Genomic DNA, 14,714 nt, shown 5'->3' with positions numbered 1-14,714 from the left:
TCAAACTTCAAGCTGCTGGGATACAAACAATTATAAAAGAATTCATTAGGGCACACAGATGTCTCTGTTTAGTGCTCCAGGAGTATATCTGTGTGATTTGTTTGAAGCACAAAAACATTTTGTGCCTATGAGAACACGATAATCTGATGATGCGCTGCTGGCAAAATAAAATATTTTCCTCCATTTTCTCATTCACTCTTTCATCATCTCTGACATTCAAACAGCTGGCCAGCCTCTCACCTACAAATCACACAGTGACAACAGTGCAGTCTCTCTCTCTCTCCATCTGGATGCCCATAAAACTATTGAATTTGGTTACCTTAGCTTTAACCATTAGACATACATGTGTCTATTACTAGCTATATTTAGAAGAAAACCAATACATTAAAAGCCAATCTACTGTCAAAACATATTTTCAAAGTAGAAAAGCAACAACACAGGTACTGTGGTGTTCGGCTTTAGCCAAGAGTCCAGAAAGCAGGACATAAATTAATCATTAAAACATGGCATTATGATATAAGGCAGTCCATTCATAATGTGGCCATCTGTAAATACCAGGTTTTTGCATTAAGTCATAAGCTTTGCCTTTTTCAGAAGCTTTCGTGATCTACTTTTCTCAAATAAGAATCCCATTGCCTTCAGAGGTACCACAGGCACAGACAGTCAAAAAACACAAACACACTCCAACAGCTTTCGTCCAACATGCTGTTAAGCTGCCATCTGTCTTCTATCTGACAGCTTACAACACAAAAACAAACAAAACATTTTTTAATGACATCTATATTCTTTTAAGGCTCTCCAGATGACTTGGAGTAAGATAAGAGGAAAAGTTGAAACTAGGACTGGTTATATAATGCCAAAGGGATGCATACTGTGCCACTCTAATTGCTATGCATATGAAATGTGTAATCAAAACAGAGAAAACCCAACTGACCTCTCCCAAAACTCATAGCAAGCCTAAAAAGAAATCCCCACTCCACCCTGAACACGAACACTTCATTTCATTGATGACCCACACCTAAACACAAAACAAACACACACACACACACACAGATAATGTTGATTTTGGAATAAGGTGGAGATCCATCAAACAAAGGAACTTTGGGTGGATATAAGCACTGTTTCATTGTGTTTTCAAACACAATTTATATAAGATGATCTTTGACAGTTTCACCAGTTGAACTCTCGCCTATTCAGCACTACTTTCATTACTGGCATGACCCCAAAGGGACGGTGAGTTTAAGGCCCGGTCAACACTACTGCGTTTTCATTAAAAAACGGAGAATTAAAACGAATACGAATACTCCATCCACACCAGCGTTTTATCTGCGTATTAGAAATGATCTCCGTCCACATTAAAACGACTGAAAACGCGGATCACGTGACCATTCACCAACACTGGGCATGCGCGTGCCGGTGTAAACAGTGATTGACGAATCAGGGAAGGATACGTCATGACTGATAACACCCAATCGTGGAGCCAAGCGTCAGCCTCGTCCACTAAAACGGCCTTCGGAGATTCAAAACGCAAAACAGAGCTGCAGCGTTTCTAAAGTTCTCCGTTTTAGGTCTTCGTTTTTCCCGTTTTAGTCTGGACGGGAGGTGCAAACGTAGCAAAAGGTCGAAAACGCAAGGGGGGGGGGGGGTGGGAGGGGTCAAAGAATTACAGGATTACTAGAAACTTCCAGGCAGGCGTTTTCGACAGTTTCACATGGTTTAAATTATGACAAAAAAAATTTGTAAATTGAACAGAATTACAGAATACCTCCTATTTGGAAGTACACCATATCTCTTAAAAACAAACAACACAAGAGCTGATATCTACATCAAAGAAATGAAACCCACCACAAGGCCAATTGAAGCGTGGACATGTGGTCAGGTTGTGGGCAGTGCAGCGTGGTACGAAAGAAACAGCCCCCAACACATGACAATATCTCTTGAGGTCTGACTGTCCTACTCACCGTGGGCACACACAAAGTTGAACTCACACACAAACCCTACGCTTTGGCAGAGGCACATTCGCACAATCAGACCGTTTGGTCTGCGAGACACCACCCACACACACACACACACACACACACACACAGAGACAGAGGCACATGCACTGACACACATAATCCATTGGCCCGTGAGACACTGCCCACACGCACTGGCAGATGCAAGCTGAGTCACTCGTAAGTGCAGACGGGTGGATTCGAGCTCCCTGGGTCCTGTGAGATTACTAAGCAGCTGCCTGGCGTACACACAAACATACATCGACATGCTCCCAAAATCACACATGAAGTTGGACAAAAGAAATTGCCATCAGATCCAGTTTTACATGGGACGTGGAACTCCATTGAAAGATTTGCAAATTTCCCAAAATTGGCAGGCTTGTCATTCACCAAGTTCCACACAAGCTTTGTGCCTTATGTGTTGATTAAACAGTTTGATCATATTTTACAAACAATAGTGTGTAGTAGGCTACATCTCCATTCAAAACATTTTAGCAAATTTAAATACATTTCATAGATTTCTCCCCCAAAACCAATGCAGAAAAATGTAACAAAAGTTTTTTAAAAATGCATTAAAAAGACAGCTATGCAGTCCCATGAAATCCCAGATTTTACTTGTAGCAACCCGACACATTACCACATTACCATTTATTGTACAAAATTGAATAGGCCGAACAACTTGCAAAATGATAAACATGACATAAGCTGAATGGGACAATTGAAAATGTCCAATATTTCAATGTAAACAAAACACACTGAAGTCAGCACAAACCATGTCTATTCTAGTATTCTAGTTCAAGACAAGTGAACCATTAAAAAGAAGGTTCACTTGGACTGGAATTCTCTAAAAGTTTGTTCTTGGTGTGAGGAATCGGGGATAAAGGAAGTAACCTGTACATGTTGGCATCTGTCTTATTTGCGGTAAATTAACTTGTAGCAAAATACTATGCATAAAATATATATATATATATATATATATATATATATATATATATTTTTTTTTTTTTTTAATCAAATATGATGCTTGGGTTGTTCAATTTGATTAATTGGGTAATTGATCTTGGTATTCTGTTCAGTGTGTCATGTTCTCAGGTGATAAAGTAAACAAGTTGTATTAAAATTCTTGGGCACTGAGCTAACTCTATATTTCAGCTAAACAATTCTTACTGCTATCTATCATCCAATTCGGTCACGGTGAAGAGCGTCCACACATTGATATGTTTACCTTATCCACTTTGTGTGCACAGTATAGACACTGACACTGTCAAATGCGTCATCAGGAAAGCACTAATTAAACATCATAGTTTCGGTCAATGGTTTCAGTTCTAAAAGCGAAAATTGACTTTTGCTCTTTCTGCCAAATATTTTAAGCTGCCAAAATTTCAGTGCAACACTACAAAATACTGTAGAGTTTATGTATCCAACAACACAAAATACATAGGATAACGTTACATTGCATCTTTTTGAATTTAACAAGGTTTTCCCATGCTGTCTGTCATAAAACCAAAAATGCTGGATCATGACCCCCCAGTTGAGAATCACTGAAGTGAAAGATGATGCCGGATAATGTCAGGCCCACTACTTTGTTCTTCTATCAGTGAGTGCAGTTTACTGCTCCACTGCATCCGCATCTCTTTATTTCTTATAATAGAAAACCCCACTGCGGCCTCACAATACCCATAATTATACAAATCACAGAGACTAAAGAAGCCAAGAGATCCAATGAGGAATGAATATTCTCCCACTTAAAGTCTGAAAGGACAAAACAACCTCAATGCTCAAATCTAAAGGTAACACTGGTCATGACTGGCCACTTCTCACCACTCATATAATACAACAAATGCTACAGGATATCGAATTAATGATACAAAGAGGTTTAAAGTCATTATTCTTGGAAATAATTACTTTCCACAGTGTCTTTTTGAAGTAGTCAGTTTTTATAAATTATGACTTCATCCTGCTTAAAATCATCCTATCTATGAGAAGATTGGTAATGCGTAAGCTTGATGTCTTTAGTTAATCCTGAAACAATCAATCAAGTACAATCCAGCAGAAAAAAAAATTGTTGAAATTTTCATCAAGGGTCATAAAAACATTGGAGACTGTAAATACTCTGAAACTTCTGCCATCGACAAGAAGATAATACTAATGCATGCAAAATAATCCTGAAGGAGGATTACGTGGTCAAGAAACGTCCAGTTATTAAACTAAAGCTTTTCTTTTGGCCGGTTACACAACTTCTCCAGGCTCATGAAAAATGTATCTCCGTTTGTAAGACTTACAGTACAAGAGAAATAACTACCTCCTCTAGGACCTGAGATATTATCATGACCTCATTTTGACCAAGTTAGAGCAACTTTCCTGTTTGTTCACATACTGTTTACTGTGCAGGTTGTCATTTCCTCATAAGCACTAATCATGTTTTTTTTTTCCCAAAACCTCCAATTAAAAATACCATACATATCCAATCACAGGAAAAGAGAATCCTAATAGTAACAAGTCAGCTCTACAAAATCACTATAGAGATGATGACTGATATCCAAGAGAGCACTAAAAAAGCATTGTGTATTATATTACTATATATCATCTATGAAAAATTACATAACATGCAGTTTGACATAGTAAGTTAATCTAAACCTATTTACTATTGATGTTTGTTTAAAAGCTTAACTCAACTAATATTATCAAATATATATTTTCCTATTTTTGATATTACCATTCATAAACATTAATTACCATACATAAACATTTTATGACCTCATATTATTTACTATTTGATCATTTCAAAATTAATGTCACACTACAGGACTATTTAGCTGTAAAAACGTTATATATATATATATATATATATATATACTGTTAAATTTTTCATAATTTGATATCACAACATTTTTTCTTTTGTCAAATCAACTTAAATAATTTAGTTAGTTCAAATAAGTTATTATTTTGAGTTTCTGATGATTATTTTTGTATTAACTTCGTTGTATTTTTCTGGTTCAATCAACTTAACATTTTTTAAGGCAACCAGGAAAATTTTAACTTAAAATTTTAAGTTAAACCAACAATATTTTTTTACAGTGATATATATATATATATATATTGTATACCCATGGACGAAATGTACAACATATGCCGTGACGCCTTATTTTCACATATCGCATTAAAATATTGGCATTAAAAAAGGTGCACTGTTTTCCTCTGAACCCAAAGAAAAGTTAAAAGTTCAGAAAAATGCCACCCCTGCATGCCCAAGTAATAATAGTGTGCCTTCCTTCTCTAGCCAAGGATATTAGCTCCATGGGTTGGAATTAACAGCCTAAACATTAAAGTCCCTTAACAGATGTCCGGAGGATTGGACTAACACGCTTCACTGGGTCAGCCTCAGCAGCCACCAAGGTTTAGTTTGGTGAGTCAGGTGGTTTCAAAGAGGTACGCTACAACAGACACGAGCTCCACCAGGGAAAAGCTGGCAGAGAAATGAAGTAAATGTACGTTCCTATCGCATGCGCGTGCCGTGGGGATCCATGGAAGTGCGTTAGTCGCTCTTTCCTGTTGGGACTCAGATGTGCTCCATCTGTTTTACACAATCAGCTTCACAGCCAGAAAACTCAAAACAAACCCTAAGTTACATACAGTGCATCATTTACATATTGAGCATTTCACAAATTCCAAACATGAAAGAACAACAACAGTAGAGAAAAAATTAAAAAAGTAAACACTTGAAACATATGCATGCTCTTCACATACAAGTGATGAAATCAAACTCTAGGCACTCGAAACTCACTTGTCTCCCAGCAGTGAGATTACAGGTTCAAATATTTGGCTAAACTGGTTCTACACTGAAACCAGATATTTCTGCCTTTAAGTACATGAGCCTCTACTCTGCATCATTTAAAGGAATAGTTCACTAGTAATATAACATCTGTCATAATCTAGTCTCAGTCACTATTCACTTTCATTGTAAAAGATTTTTGGGCGTACTGTCCCTTTAAGCAAGTTATTAATCAGCAAGTAACTTTAAAAGAGAAACCCTTTGCATACACATTTTAGTTTAATTTTACAATATGAATAAATAAATCTAACAGAGAATACATAAAATGCAACCAATGCAGCGTTATTACAAATACAACACTATAAATCTGCCTATTTAATAATAACAGTGAAACTCACCTTATAGACATTCTCCGTTATACGATGCACCTCGTCGGTCCGGGACATTTTGGAAGCTTGAGTCAGAACCATAGACGAGAATTTTAATTTCTACTGCAGGAAAATGTTTCCGAGAAAACACTGGAGTAGGAGGAGCAGGAGGAGGTAGAGGAGACACTGTATCGTTCAAACAGAGAGTGTCAGAGGCTGAGGAGGATGCGGGAGCTTTTATATGGAACTCTCTCACTGATGCCCACGCGCAGCCGCCGGAGTGGCGGGAATCCACCGTGCGCGTTCATCCTCGTCACTGGAACTGCGCTTGATATTCCAACGGACTCCGCCTTTCCTCTTCTTCACCTTCTACGCTGCGAATGCGGCGCGACGCGACAAAAGAGCTTTCTTTCTTGGTTATAACAGAAGCGTTCGCGGGCAGTGAAAGAGCTGCAGTCAGATGTGTGACCATTTATTACAACATTACGTCGCTTGCCTTCGAAGAATGCAGACTATCATAATTGCAGCGTTCATGTTTTGCGCGTCGTTACCGCTGTGTTGGGGGGTGCCAGGAACAGTCTGTACTTTGGATGTGGGTACCATTGCTATGTTCAAAATCGCCCCCTATGTATACCCTATTTCATTATAAGCTAGGAGTGAATTAAAAGAACTGCGCCGGAAGGTTTGCATGGTTTGTGCTTTAATAATCATTTGAAACTTGGCAGTTCCAGTAATGAAGACCTATATTGAACTCTCTCATGGAAACTAGCATGTACAAACCAAATAAACAAATTAATAATCAATTAAAAAGGAAATTAATTATACCTGTAGATATTAGCATAAACATGGGCACATTGGGCAGCATTCAGAAATAGCATCTACTTCCCTACTATAGGCAAAAAGCAGTGTGTGACAAAAGTAATTCACACCTAAAAGACCTGGCAAAGAGTACCCGGATGCCTTACTTCTGGCGAGTATGATGTGTGCATTATGGCGTTGGTTGCATTATGGGATTGAATGAGTGCACTTGAGAACGTCCACTATGGTTTTAGACAAATGACTATGCCTTCAAATAATGGTATAGGAGGTGTTTTCAGACAGCCCTTTTAGTAGGGGGCATTTTTAATTCATTTTAATGAGCTGAATTTTTGAAAGTTTGAAACCTCCAAAAAAGACACTGACCTTTCTCGTGAAAGTGTGTGAAATGAGCAAGTCATTGCATTATAAATTTTTAGCAAAGTTGTGTTCGACTTCGAAAGCGATTGTTTCGAAGCGGCGATCGATCGATACCAATCTCATGGTACTTTCGGCCTGCGCAGCCGTCGAGCACAAGTCGAACACAACTTTTGCTTTAGTAAACAAACAAACAAACAAAAAAGTGTTCAAACAATTTGTTTGTTTTACCCTTAAACCGTATTCTGGACAAATGTGGGCATAATAGTTTTGATTTATTATTAAAAAAAAAAATACTTCCTTTGATCTGAGCGGTACAAGACTTGGCCATTTTTTTTGACTCAATTCTACAATGTTAAGTGGGTGAAAAAAAACTCCTTAATCTTGTATTTGGATCAAAAATGGGCACCCATAGAAATGAATGGGAAAAACTGTAATTTAGAGCATTCTAAAATTAGCCAAAAATAAGACACCAGGTGACAGCAAAGTTATTTCATCTTTAGGTTTTAGCTCTAAGAACTTATTGGAATGATATTTTAATGTAGTTAAAAAAAAAATAAAACAGAAAAATAAGCATAATTTACATAGAAAATATGGTACTTTTTGAAGTAAATAAATTCAAAAATACCCCCAAAATAAAAAAAAACACACCATAAATGGATAGACAAAACTTTATCGAAGACAGTGATATAACATTTATAATAAATAAAAATTAGGATCACACCTGAGCCCTCTGTGCCCACATTTGTCCACAATTACAGGATTAAGGGCTAATGAGGGCTACAAGATTCATTATCACCCAAAAGTTTTTTTTTAAAAAAGTGGATCTTTAGAACAGTATGTATATTGTGAAAAACGTCACACAAATACATTTAATTTGATATGAGACAATAACGAGACAATGTTATAATGAAATTTGACATTGTCAGTTAGAATAAACGTCATAAACGATTTCTAATTTTATGAATGAGCTATTGGAGTCAATTAATCATTGATTTGTTGAGTAAAAATAAGAAATCTATCTCTAAATGTATGAGTTAGATGAGGTTTTTTTTCTGTTTTGAGAAACATTTGCTTTAGCCTATATTCCCAAAATTAAGAGTCATGACTCACTCAGATAGTACAAATATCACCCAAGGACTGGAGGAGGATCAGATGAGATGAGTACAGCATAGTGGGCACTGCGCAATTCATGCGTGGGTCTGTGCGTGTGATGTAGGCAGGGATTCCTTTTGTATCCCTCAGCAGCTTCTACCCACACCACCAACACACAACCTTTCCCTGCTGCACTCTCCCTCTCTCTACTATCTGAGAGAACTACACAAACCAAGAATAAAACCTCATTTTCAGGATTTAGAGCACCTGATGAGATCATTTAAGAATTTTTCTATATAGCCTAAATCAAAATTTGACTTTTTTTTTTTAGTCAAAACACATTTATTTACTTATTTCGTTTTTTATTTTTCAGAATTTCAATTTAAGTATTATTTTTTTTAATTCTGCTGTTCTGTAAAGCACTTTGGTCAGCTAGTGGCTGATGTTGTAAAATGTGCTGTATAAATAAAATGAGCCTGAACTTGAAAAGGTTATCAATTATGTATCAATTTCACTTTCAACTATTTAGCAACTCTACAGAACAATTGGGTTATTATTCAGCTCAATTCAGTTCAAGTTTTTGTGTTCTTGTAATCCAGTAATATTTTCTGAATATTAATTGTGTATAAGCCTGGCAATAGACATTAAGATGATTGCTAGATTAAGGAAATATTTTGTTGTTAAGATTGAGCCACTGAAGTCACTTGGACTATTTTAACGATGTCTTTAATAACTTTTCGAGGCCGGCAAGAGTCAATTCCTCAAGAAGCCTATGGACTAGTATGGAGGAGTGATCCAGCTCTCAGATTTCATTAAAAATATCTTAATTCGTGTTCCGAGGATGAACGAAGGTCTTACGGGGTTGGAACAACAAGAGGGTGAGTAAACACTGACAGAATTTTTATTTTTGGGGAAAATATCCCTTTAAATCATTTAACTTTTGCTGTTAAAGGGCCTTTGATTAGCCAATAATAGAACATTTGTGTTTTTCTTATTTAAAAACAAGCAAGCCCAGCCCGAGTGAGAAAAAGTAACACAAAAGTAACATAACATTACTTTTTTTACGCAATATTGTAACGCATTACTAAAAGTAACTTTCCCCAACATTGTGTATTATAATAAAAGATGTGTATGTGCATTCATGAGTATTCCAATAGGATTATACAGTAATAGTAACCACAAGATTTGGACCTTAATCAAAAACAAATGTTTTTTTGCGTGTGAACTTGGCCACACACTGGTGATAATGGCCCTGACAACACCTTTCAGCTGTTTCGATAGAAAAAGCATACAATTGTAGTTCAAACTGTGTTGTTGCACACCTGTATGTAATTTTCGAATGAACCCCAAGACCTTGATTAATTAGATTCTGTTGATTACAATTGGAACTAAATTTCACAGGAAGGTAGATCCCGAAGAGCCAGACTGAGTTCCTGTGTTTCCCTGTTTTAAAGGTCAAGCGAGAGAGTAAACTGCATTTGGTGTGCGACGCTTCTTGATTGCAAAGGTCAAGAAGTTGAATCTGAGACAATGGACAATTTCCTTTCTTTTGTTTCTTTTTCAGTTAGTTGCATATGAACGATAAGATGCTTCTGTCTAGAGGCCACATCGATTGCTTTCATATCACAGTGGAAGTCTTATCTACTGGACGCATCAAGACTGAATGTAAAGGGTAAATAAAACGCAAAACAGAGATCAATGCAGACAGCTAAAACCAGCATTGCTTCAGAACACATTTTAAATGTGGGATTATGAGAAAAGGCCAAATGTTATTGAATTAAGATACAGATAGAAGCTGTTTCATGTTCAAATAAAGACTTTAAAGTTAAAAAGAAAGGAGTTAAAATTGTGTAGGAGTCCCATATCTCATTATACATATCAGTCTGTTCTGTTTCTAGGAAACCCAGTTTCTGTCTTTACTGCACATTTTTCACACCCCCATATGTTTACAGATCAAAGTCTGTTGTCTGACTGTAACAGTATGAAACTACTCCACATTGAGCTCTGCTGGAGCCATTCAGACTCGGGGGGGCAGCCGCCCACTCCCATAATGCTTTGTGCCAGGCGAGATAAGAGCAGCCCCACACAGCTCCAACTGCCTGGTTCCAGACAATGGACTTCCAACAAAGCAACACAGGTACTTGGTTTTAGGTCAATACCATACAAACAATGTTCTAACTTAAGCTTGCTAAAGAAAATCTGCACTCTACTGGAACAGGCTGTAACATGAAATGCATTTGCTGCTGTAAATCTAAACTATTAGTTAAAAAACAGTTCTTTGATTTTTTATTTTTTTTTTGATTGCAGGCTTTATCTTGGCAAATCTGAGCTAAGTTTGAGATTTATTGTCTGAATATTGTCAGAAAAATCTGGGTTGCTCGAGTTTTCAACAAACATCTCCATTTCATGTCAATGCTGCGTCTAGTTATTATATTGTGTTTATATATAATAGACATACTTTGTACACTACTATGCTAACATTTTGTGCTTTTAAATAAAAATAAATTACATTTTATTCAGCAAGGAAGCATTAAATTGATTTCATTAAGGGTAATAGTTGTGGAAAATTCAGCTTTGTAAGGTCCACATGAATAAATCTTATTTTAAAATATATTCAAATATAAACCAGGTATTTTAAATTGTTATAAAATTTCATATTACTGTTTTTACTGTATTTTTTATCAAATAAATGCAGCCTTGGTGAACTTATCAGACTTCTTTTAAAAATGTAAACAAAAAAATCTAACCATATTGCCCACATTTTGAAAGGTAGTTTATATGAGAATATAATAAACATTAATAAAGAAAGAAAATCTAATTTGTGTACTTTTGTTTCTATAACTAAGATGTGATGCTGTATATCTAGACCATTTAAGTAAATGCATGATAATTGCCTGCAATAGCACAGCCTTGTATAATACTGCTGCCTAGTGGCTGCTACATATACATGCAGGGAGTTAGGCACAACAGTAATGAAAAATTATTACAAAAAATCCATTGTTGCATATTTACAAAATGAAACGAGGGAGACAGACTATAAACTAATGTACTTAATGAACAGCAAATTTACAGTACAGTAAAAGAGGGCTAATTTGTTTAAATAAATCAGTGTGTTAGTCAAAAACAAAAAGGATAATGTGATTATTTATGCTTCTATACATCATATCCTTGTATCTTATGCATACAAACAAAACACTGTGTGTACAGCATAATGCAATGACTCTGAACAGAAGTGGTTTTGACTTTAAAATGACATTTCTGTTGTAGTATACCTGCATTTTCCTTCAAGGATGTTTATTTACCAATCTATAAATCAGTTTTAACTACTTCTTAAGCCAGGCTTGTCATAGTTTAATTTTTAATGACATCTTACAGCACAGTGAAAATTTTGTAAAAGTTTATGTTCATAATGGAAACGCTTCAGGTTTATGTTATTTGTGACAAAACATGGCGTACTAAAGTTTGAGAATAATTTTTAACAGAGATTGTTATAATAAAAGTAATCATGCATTAAAAAGTGACAAGCTTAGACATGATATGCCTTTGATATATAATTGAAAGATCAGACAAAACTGAAGGGTGATTAGAAATACCAGGCACTGTTAAGAGTGATCTTCAGAATGATCATCTTACTAAACTAAATGGTGTACAGTATGCTGTCTGTGTATATACAATTTAAAAAAATGGCATTGATGAAGGGTATTCAACATGTACGAGGAGGAGGACTGTTAATCACTCCTCAGAGTTTTGTTTAGGATGAGCCCTTGGGGTCTCCAGTGGGATGGCTCGAGAGAAGACATGGAGGTACGGATGTACAGATCTTTATTTACACTGCCACCATTTCTCGCTCTGGTTTCTTTTTCGCCCTCTCCTTCTCCCGCACTGAAACATTACAAACATGTTTTCTAAGCATTTGCATTTTGCACTCTTTTATGCATAGTACAGAAAAAGAGAAGAAAACACAGACCTGGCTCTTGCTCTGGAACCTCTGGTAGTTCTTCTTCAGGCACCTCAGGAAGTTCAAGGTCAGCATCTCCCTGAGCACAAATAGGAAATGAATAAGATGGATGAAAAAACAGCAGCTGACACAACATCAGAAACAAGGACTGTCAGAGTGTGTTCATGCACACACCTGAGTGATGGCCTCCAGCTCTGCTAGCACAGCCTCCTCATCCTCCTGGGTCAGAGATCCCGCCAGCATATCATCAATTTGCTGCGCACACACAGAGACAACCAGGAATGAGGGAAAAAACACTTGTACATCGTGCACAGTTGATTTACATAGAAACAAGCACAAAAGAGACCCAGCGTGTCTGTGGGTGAGATCCAGCTGCCTCTCAGTTCTTCTAGATTTGAGGATGTAGCACATGTCGTGTAGAGTATAATAGATCATTACAGCCTTTTATGGCTGCTTATCTTTGGACTTTTTTTCCCCCATTTTGACAAAGATGTCAGTGCAAATATTTCTCTGGCATATGCCCCCGCAAAATGAAATCTCAAGGGGCTATCCTTTCAATAAATTCAAATTCAAATAATGATCAGTGAAAGATCATTTTGTTGCACATAACAATCTGAAGAGAAATCTGTTAAAACATACAAATCCAACTGCAGGAGTACAGTGGGAGACCTATTCATCTAAATCTGGAAGTTTTAGGATTTAGAAACATTTAAGTGTAAAAAGTTTTTTTTTTTTTTAATGAGAACTGAAGATACATAATTGTCACTAATTAGTAATAAAAATATCCAAAAGAGAAGCACTTTTTTCTCTTTGGCCCCTACTGTAGGCTATATCTAAATGTATTCCAATAAAGGGTCTTATGACTTTTACTGTGGCCGGAAACTGCTTAGACTAAACTTACAAGTTAGATTATGAAAAGTAAAATGTACCTTCTGATACTCAATGGCATCATTTGTTTCATCCATGATCTTCTCCACATCCTCTATGGACAGCATCTGGCATCAGGAAAAAAAAAAAATAGAGATATGGCTGTACAAGTTAAATTAACCAGGACATTGTACTGAACGTGACCAAGAATAACATTTAATTTCTCATTACATACCTCATGCATTTTCTTCAGACAATCATTGCCAACTTTCAGTCCTTCAATGACTTTTATCTCTATTTGTGCAAATTCAATATCTTGTACCTGTCAAATAAAAATAGATCTGATTGTGATATGCATGAATAATGTCAGATAAATTAAAAAAGATAATAATACAGAAAAAGACGCAATCATGTTAAAACATGTATCAAACATTCTCGAGGTAAGATCTGTTTTATTTACCATCCGCTCCAGGTTGCTTATCTGATTTTCAGTTTTGTTCAGTAACTGGTCCTGGTAGCGTTTCTTCTTGAGAAGTAGGAGTGCTTTCCTGAACAAACACAAAATATTATAAGGAAGAGTCAGTTTGTTTTAGTAAACTAGACTATACTAGTTCTACGAGTAACACGAGGAGAGAAATCACACTCACTCTTTTTTTCCATCTTTCAATAACTGTTTGGCCAGTTGTCGCTCTTTTTCTACATGAAAAGTGATCTTCTTCTGATATTGCTTCAGTTTATCTCTTTGCTGCTTCAGTTGCTGCTCACACACAAATAATAATAAAGAAACATTAAATGAAAGTGAAAGTGACAAGATTTATGATCCTATAGCAGAGTTGTTTTCTACAAAATAAACTGCACTTTCATATACATACAATTTATATATAAACATACTATATATATATATAGTATGTTTATAACTTATATATATATATATATATATATATATATATATATATATTGTATTTGCATTTATATATATATATATTTCCTTCTCTCATAAGACTTATTAGCCAGTTAGCAGCTGTCTAACACACACCAGCACAGCTCTGTCCTGCTCGGTCACCCGAGTTGCTTTCTTTTTCCCGAAAAGATTTCCCATGTCGATGCCGCATCCCCGCCACTATCCGTCGAGACAGGGGTGGTGTTTTTAAAATTTAGAAAATGGTAATTCCATAAGCCTCGTATGTCTGTAAATCCATGACAGCAACACTGAATTTTGAGCTGTGGAAGAAAACAGCAACTCGGCCTACCGGAAATGATGTACTTCAAAATAAAAGCCCTATATAAATAACTTGTTTTATTATTAATAATAATCATTATTATTACTTCGAAATGAATACATTAATAAAATTGTTTGGTTTGCTCATTATTGCAAATAACCAACACATCTTTACTGTTCAGTTTTAGTTCTGTCGGTGAAAATAAAAGTATGGGTTAGGGTTAGAGCTTTAGGGACTTTGACTAAGCCTAGCCTAGTTGTCTGTGGT

The 14,714-nt window shown here is 36.1% G+C and overlaps 2 protein-coding genes and 1 long non-coding RNA gene across 11 annotated transcripts in view; 1 reads left to right on the top strand and 2 right to left on the bottom strand.

Moving 5' to 3' along the window:
• Positions 1–6,601, bottom strand: part of baiap2b (BAR/IMD domain containing adaptor protein 2b) — a 56,566-nt gene extending 49,965 nt beyond the window's left edge. For 3 of the 9 annotated variants that reach the window (XM_039665235.2, XM_089122310.1, XM_039665237.2), the window contains exon 1: positions 6,165–6,594. In XM_039665235.2, the coding sequence (XP_039521169.2) occupies positions 6,165–6,236 (72 nt within the window). In that variant the 5' untranslated portion in view covers positions 6,237–6,594. Of the gene's footprint in view, positions 1–6,164 lie in introns of all 9 variants that reach the window. The other 6 variants (XM_039665240.2, XM_039665228.2, XM_039665231.2 and 3 more) reach the window with 6 other exon arrangements.
• Positions 6,602–8,686: 2,085 nt separating this feature from the next.
• Positions 8,687–11,418, top strand: LOC120474716 (uncharacterized). The gene is made up of 2 exons (XR_005621814.2): positions 8,687–10,074; positions 10,355–11,418. It is a non-coding gene; the product is annotated as an uncharacterized LOC120474716 (long non-coding RNA).
• A 12-nt stretch (positions 11,419–11,430) lies between these two features.
• chmp6b (charged multivesicular body protein 6b) lies at positions 11,431–14,490 on the bottom strand. Its single transcript, XM_039665257.2, has 8 exons — positions 14,264–14,490; positions 13,875–13,984; positions 13,688–13,775; positions 13,463–13,549; positions 13,290–13,355; positions 12,535–12,615; positions 12,370–12,439; positions 11,431–12,284 (listed from the first exon to the last, which is right to left on the bottom strand). The coding sequence occupies exons 1-8, from the start codon at positions 14,324–14,326 to the stop codon at positions 12,229–12,231; spliced, it is 621 nt and encodes a 206-aa protein (XP_039521191.2). The 5' UTR covers positions 14,327–14,490; the 3' UTR covers positions 11,431–12,228.
• Positions 14,491–14,714: the final 224 nt, after the last annotated feature.

The sequence above is a fragment of the Pimephales promelas genome, chromosome 17 (assembly GCF_988280905.1).
Source record: "Pimephales promelas chromosome 17, fPimPro1.hap1.1, whole genome shotgun sequence".
NCBI lineage: Eukaryota > Metazoa > Chordata > Actinopteri > Cypriniformes > Leuciscidae > Pimephales > Pimephales promelas.
The sequence above is the reverse complement of the archived record's forward strand: the minus strand, read 5'-3'. Positions and strand labels throughout refer to the sequence as shown.

What these genes read in the sequence shown, in the direction of transcription:
- chmp6b (XM_039665257.2), bottom strand. Translation starts at nt 14,326, where the DNA reads ATGGGAAATCTTTTCGGGAAAAAGAAAGCAACTCGGGTGACCGAGCAG. An exon ending in AGCAGGACAGAGCTGTGCTG is followed by an intron (nt 13,985 to 14,263) that starts GTGTGTGTTAGA and finishes GTGTGTGAGCAG; the next exon opens with CAACTGAAGCAGCAAAGAGA. An exon ending in ATGCCATTGAGTATCAGAAG is followed by an intron (nt 12,616 to 13,289) that starts GTACATTTTACT and finishes GTGTGTGCGCAG; the next exon opens with CAAATTGATGATATGCTGGC.